A 6,934-nucleotide genomic window follows, 5' to 3' on the forward strand; every position below is an offset into this window, starting at 1 on the left:
TGCATGTCATATATGCCAATCAATTCATCCAGGTTCTTTTAGTGATAAAGAATTTTCGGGATGGACGTACTTTGTTGAAGGAACCTAGAGACAACCTTGGCCATGTTTCTTTCTCATTAACGACTGTTCATAAAGGAAGTTCCGGCTTCTGATCTCTGAAAAATAACTTTAAGCTCAAAGTTGAATGTGTAATTGCAACTGCACTTTGTGGCAGTGGTGTCATCTATCCAAATAGTGAATCCAAGTAATATATATGAGCTTGTGACACATTTTGTATTATATTTTATTCAAGCCTAGATATAGTTTCGCCATGGCTCGCACTGACTGGTAGAATAGCCTCGAACAAAAGTAAAACTTTCACGATCTATTACGGCGGATATTGGTTCCGTCGCTGTGTACTTCGGCCAGCCTTGCCCACCTGGCAACTTAGGGTTCCTGTGAGAATAACAAAAGAACAAGCCGATAAATGAACCGAGGGCGCGATTACAAGTAAATTCAGCTCTATTTTGTGACGAGGGAAAAAATTCGATATAAGCTAGATTTCTATTTTTTTTTTATTATTCCGACATGTTACGTCAAAAGTATCATTTGTAATCAACTGACTGCTCAGCTAATCTTGAATTTTAGATATTCTAAAAAATATTAATACACCCCCAAAAATAAAATGGTCTCGCCTTTCGTCTAGAATCTATAAGAGCTATATATGACATCCCGAACCATTTCGCTCGTTTTGCAAGAAAGCGTTAAGGTTTTAAGGACATATATTACAAATATCAACAACTACGTACGATAACGTTTTTATCAGATGGGAACTAATTGAGGCCTAAAATTATGCTTCGATATTTAAACTGGTTAAATACATATCGATAAAGGTGTTAACCTAAAAGTTCTACAATTCACGTCTGAACTAATTGCCGTGTAGTGTACTGTTCTTGCCCCCCCCCCCTCCCCCCAAGAACACTACACTCATTTTTACCTTTAAAAAAAAGTAGGGCTTACGCACTGTTCATACGCCGCGCGAAGTAGTTCTTACGAGATTTGGTTGTCGGTGGAAGAAGCAGTTCTTCTAGAGTGAAATTTTGATAAGCGTTTGATAGGCGTTTGAGATGTGTTGATAAAAGAACATCATCCTAATCTAAAATGAACTTGCATATATATTAATTCTCTACACAAAGAGGGAAATTAGTATTGCTCCGCGGGGAGCCGGACTACTTTTTTGAACTACAGTTATTGAGGTGAAAACGAGCTCAGATGAAGTTTTTCGTTTTGTCTTGTTTTTGAATGCTATAGCAAAATAAGATATCAAAAATATTGTCAACCCTCCAATATAATTTTCTCGCGGCTGCTTAGGGGTATTTCTCACGTTAATTCCTTTAGTTTTGATAACTTTTTATATCGGTGATTGAAATCGCGTTAACCGTCTAAAAAGACGCCATTTTGACTGTAGGTGTGGCATAGACATAAATAAATATTTATGTATAATAAACACAAAAATAAAAAAAAAATTATGTGATATTAACTTTATTGTTATTTGTCGTCCTCCAGCGTCGTCAAGTCTTTTTCTTTCACTTCCCGCAGTAAAAACGATGGGCATCTTTTTAAGAAAATGTCGTTGATAAAAGTGGATGCCCATTGCCAACGCATCATTAGTTCGTGCTTTTTTTACAGCATATAAATATTACATGTATTTTTTCTTTCTTTCTTTACTTTTTTTTTCTTTCTTTGAATTCACCCCGTAGCACCAGAATCAATACTGCAGGGAAAAGTGGGGGTACAATTTCGCAAAACAGAAATACAATACAGATGTATCAAAACATATTTTTTTAAAAAGAATACGCAAGCACGTGGGTAAACAAAACAATGGCCATTTTGGTGGGTCACTTTTCAATTATATATATTAACAATAATTCCGATAACATCGTGCAGACTGCAACACGCCATGCATAGGCAAACATTAGCTGTTTGCCAGTCACAGCAAACAGATCAAAGCAGAAAGATTATATATCCGCCAAAACCACCAAATTCAAAACTTAGCGCAAAACAACAACACAACCATAAGTCATGCCAGCCTGTCCAGCTATCACGCGTCTGTCTGTCATATAAAAAATAATTATGCATTAATAGAAATGATTTCCTCGGGAAATTCATTCCACTCCTTTATCGTGTGAGGATCAAATTGTTATTTAAATACGTTGGTTTGAGGTGTAGACTTTCTTGTTTTCTTTGAGTGGTCTAATCTGTGAGATATGAAGTTGTGGTTTACTAATCCTGGTGTGACCATGGTATATGGCATGAAGAAACTTTAAGCGAAGACGTCTTTTTCTGAAGCACAGTGGTTCACAAATCAACTGATTTCTAATCGTAGTGACGCTTCCTCTATGGGTGTAATTTAATAGAACAAATCTGACAGCCTTCCTCTGTACTTGCTAAATCATTTTACTAAATAGCTCTCTTTTGCTTCCCACAGCACACTGCCGTACTCAAGAATTGCCCTCATGTTAAAGTAAAACAAAGTTTTTTCTTTACATTTTGAGGACAGTCCCCAAAGGTTCGTCTTAGGAAATTTAACATCTGGTTTTCTTGAGCAGTTCTAAAATCACTGTAAGCACTCCGTGAGATATTGTGAGTGAATTTTACACCAAGATATTTTACTTGTTCTATCTTATTGATCGAAGCACCACCGATCGGATATGAAAAAGAAACTGGTTGTCATTTTCTGCTAAAAGAAATCTGGTTACAGATGTCAATATTTAGCTTAGTTTACCGTTTTCCGCACCATCTTGAAAATTTTTAGTGCCTTCCTTCAGAACCAAACAGTCTGACTCCGACCTAATATCGTCGTATATGGCACAGTCGTCCGCGTAAAGTCGAATGTTTTATCTAATTTCAGAAGAAATATAGATTACAAATATCAAGCCCAAGAGACGGCCCAAACAAAATACCTGGGGACACCCGACGTTACATCCAAGTAGGTAGATGTTTCGCCGTTAATCAAACCTGCCTCTTTAGTGCTTTTTAAATGATCAGTAAGACAGTTAAAATCACTATTTGGGACGTTCAGGGACGTTACTTTTGCAGTATTAATTTGTGGGGAACCATGTCATGCGCCTTTTGGAAATCAAGTAAAACGTAGTCTACCTGCAGACCTTAACCAAACGAATAAGTGATATCGTGATCACATTCAACTAGCTGAGTGTCACACGAAAAACTGCTAATCCATGATAATTAGGATTGGAAATACTGTTTTTGCTGAGATGTTTCACAAGGTTGCTGTAAACCATATGTTCCAACATTTTCAAGCACAGAAAGTTCCTCTTACATTTTTGAGTAGTTTCAATGCTTTCAAAATAAACTTTTCCTAAGGGGCATACTTGCTGTTTGATTTTTTCGCGTATTTTATATTCCCTGCTTGTGCCAGATGACCGCTAATGCCAGGAAGGATCAATAATGACGATATTAAAAAGCCTCCATTACTAAAAGTCAAATCTAACGTGCTATTTTCCCTGTAGTGTCAATCCGTGTAGGAACTGTTACGTGCTGGTGCAGAGCAAAACTTGGGATAAAATTGGTGAACGACTTGTATGGTACAAATGAGTTTAAGTTACATGGCTGCCCTTCCGTTTAGTGTATGTCTGCCAAATTACTTAAAGTCTCATCATAGCACAAAATAGTCGTATGAAATAATAACGGCGTTTGATGAAACATTAATGGAATCATCACTAGACGCAGGCGGTACGTAGAAAGAACCAATAACAATATATTTACCATTTTGCAGCGGCACTTTGCAGCGGATCGATTCAAATAAATGTTTTGTAAAATATATAAAAGCGTTTTGTAGGCTGAGACCAATTTAATTAGAAGCTTAGTTATTCTAGCAGTTGTCTTTGAAGTATTAAATTTCTTCCTTTATCCCGGTGCGGCAGAATAGACATTCACTAGTATAACTTTTACTTCTGAGTATCGAGCACATAATTACCGCTTGCAATACGCTGAAGCAAGCTAATTGTAAATTTCAACAAAAATTGACATATTTCAATTAACACAGTCTTTTCCTTCCTCACGCTCACAATGCACGAAAAGTTAGTTTCATTATACGATTGTGGGATTTCAATTATTTTGAAGTTGAACCTTTCAACCGACTTTCACACAACTTGGCGATCATAGATGCCTCTACGGTGCAAGCTCCACCTACTTTCAGGTGTAAATTGAAGAGAAGCAAAGCTCCAACGTACCCGGTGTTGGCGAAAGAGGAGAGTATGGTCACAATATTTTCGCTGACGATGCGGTCTTCATCAGTGTAGTTAACCTGGTCTCTGAGAGGAATGCCGAAGAAGAACTCTATTTCATATGAGTGAGGAACGCCCATCCAGAACGGAAGGTTGTTCTTCTTTGAAAGGTGTGCGAACACGTAAGAGTAGACCGCGTGGCTTCTTGAAGCGTGCTGCTCAGCAAAGAACTGCACCGGGCACTTGAATTGGCGGTTGGAGAGATAGTCAATATAGAGCCTTCTTAATTCTTCGTTGTCTCCATATTCGAATGGCTTGCTTGACATGTCGGACTTGCTCCATGAAAAGACCGCTTGGCGTATCTCGCTTTCGAAACTCTCGTAATTCATATTCTCCCACAAGGGTCTCTCAAGTTTCAACATAGGGCTCAAGAGAAGAGAAAACGCGCCTTCATCAGAAGTAACGCCCACGATGACATCAACATCCTGAACCATACCAATGTCGACTGCCTTGATCGGGAGATGCGGTAAGAAACGGTTGTGGAACGTCGGCAAGAAGGAAAAGTGTTTGGGACCCATGAATTTCTGTGTTGCAAGGATGAGTTCGTCTACCGACTTGGACCTCAAACACTTTAAAACTTCGTCTGCATTATTATACAGATCTTGATTTGGATTCGAACAGTTGACAATCTCAGCCACACCGTTTCCCTTGCTCACACTTTCCTTAACAGTGTCATAGTAGTCGGAGGTGTAAAGGGACCCACTCATCATGACGGCTCTCTTGAAGAGACCTTTGCTCATTGGAGACAGAATGTGAGCGTGAATGCTCATGGCGCCTGCGCTCTGACCGAAGACCGTTACCATGGATGGGTCTCCTCCGAAGACATGTATGTTGTCTTGCACCCACTTCAGTGCCATATGCTGATCGAGGAGTCCCTGATTACCAGACGCATCCGTCGTATTAGCGTTTAAGAATCCCAGAATGCCAAGGCGATAGTTCATTGACACAACCACAAGACCCGTTTGCGCAGCAAGGACTTCCCCGTTCATCTTGTCAAGATATGAACTGAGTCGCGCAAACCCTCCTCCGTGTATCCACACAAGGACTGGTCTCATCGAGACGTTTTCAGGCTTCCAAACGTTAAGATAAAGGCAGTCTTCTGTTTGCTTGAAAGGTACTGCGGATTCTGTTGGTGCAGGAAACTGTGGGCAGGCAATTTTTTCAAAGGTAGTGTAGTAACTCACATCCCAAGAAGCACAAGGAACCGGAGGCTTGAAGCGCAATTCTCCAACAGGTGGCTCTGCGTACGGTATCCCTTTGTAGACCTCGACGGTTCTGCCAAGTACTTGCACCCTGGTGCCTTTAACTTTACCTTGCTTCGTACCTCGCATCTCGCTTGCAGTCGGGCCGCAGGTAGCCGCCACTATCAACACAGCCTGCAACAACCTGAACATCGCGATGGCAATAGAAGGAGCCGATAGAATTTTGACTCTCTTGCGTCAATATACGCGGCCCACATATAGGGCCGCAGGATTTTGAACGCGATGAAAGCTGCGGTAGTGCAATGACCCCCTCTGCTTCGGCACCAACTGTGTTTTGAAAAAGCTAGATGCAGCAAAATGAGAATAACTGTTGGGACCACAGTGCAGGTTATTGCAGTTCAACACCGTAAACACCACTGTTATATTTCGTATGAACCTACGATGGACTAAAGGTACAAGCTACGGACCGCCAGATCCAATCACGAGCCACTTAGAAATTGTGCGGTATTTCGCTTCGATGCACGTATCGGTGCCCGAGTCTCAGATCGCTGATGAGGTGACGGGTGGACAGTGGTTCGAATCGAAGAGCACTGAGGATTCAGCAATTTTACATCGCAAAGAAAGCGACTACATATATAGGCTCTTTGCAGCGTCGAAGCTATAGAAATGATGTGGCGCTTTTGGATTCAAGCATTATTCGTCCACCCCTAATGAATGTTAAGCGTGTCATAGTATAGCGTGGAACGTGATTGGACATGGCGGCCCGTGGCTTTGGCCTCTAGTACGTCGTAGGAAGAGATAAAGTTTTTTGTTTTTTTTATAGATAAGCCGGACCAATCGAGGAAGTTTCTCTTTTATGAGTACAATAAAACAACTTGACCATATAAGCACTTAAGGTGACGCATGGAAAATTATAATGTTTGTAAGTGTTAGGCAACATTCAATTTGTTTTACCCATGATGCTCACATTATTAGCTTCAAAAACATTAAGTGAAGATAACACAGTGAATTTAATAAGGTAAACATTCAGATACTATGTGATGCATTAGACATTGATGAGCTCCAAATTAAATAAATGAGTGAAATATTAAATTAATCTGCAGTTAGTGCACTGTTCTAAAACTCCCCACGTTTACCATGGAGCATGACAGAGCGACAAAAGATAGAATTGTCATGTCTTGATTTTAATACGTACAGTCTCCAGATTTTTTAACAATATCGCTAAAACGCAGACCGGCCGGTAGGTCAGCGCCTTATGGCGGCGTGAAACAGCAAGTCAGAGAAGATCGGCGTGTACCTTCTGCTATACGCGCGTAGTTTCGCTGTGACACGCAGTGATACGTCGCTGGTCTACCGGCCAGTCGGCGTTCGCCCGATATTGCGTAAGAATCTGTAGGCTGTACATCACCAACGAGGAATTATTGTATAACTGGTCAATTAAATTTT

The 6,934-nt window shown here is 40.4% G+C and overlaps 1 protein-coding gene across 1 annotated transcript; it reads right to left on the reverse strand.

Annotated features, from left to right (window-relative positions):
* Nucleotides 1-293: 293 nt before the first annotated feature.
* On the reverse strand, nucleotides 294-5,617 carry LOC115328802 (acetylcholinesterase-like). The gene is made up of 2 exons (XM_042289618.1): nucleotides 4,233-5,617; nucleotides 294-435 (listed from the first exon to the last, which is right to left on the reverse strand). The coding sequence occupies exons 1-2, from the start codon at nucleotides 5,615-5,617 to the stop codon at nucleotides 294-296; spliced, it is 1,527 nt and encodes a 508-aa protein (XP_042145552.1).
* Nucleotides 5,618-6,934: the final 1,317 nt, after the last annotated feature.

The sequence above is a fragment of the Ixodes scapularis genome, unplaced genomic scaffold, assembly GCF_016920785.2.
Source record: "Ixodes scapularis isolate PalLabHiFi unplaced genomic scaffold, ASM1692078v2 PGA_scaffold13__105_contigs__length_92229423, whole genome shotgun sequence".
NCBI classification, from domain to species: domain Eukaryota; kingdom Metazoa; phylum Arthropoda; class Arachnida; order Ixodida; family Ixodidae; genus Ixodes; species Ixodes scapularis.

Excerpts from the sequence above, each read along its gene's own strand:
- LOC115328802 (XM_042289618.1), bottom strand. The coding sequence starts at position 5,617 with ATGCGAGGTACGAAGCAAGGTAAAGTTAAAGGCACCAGGGTGCAAGTA. Across the intron at positions 436-4,232 it reads TCCTCTTTCGCCAACACCGG|GAACCCTAAGTTGCCAGGTG; the intron begins GTACGTTGGAGC and ends TTATTCTCACAG.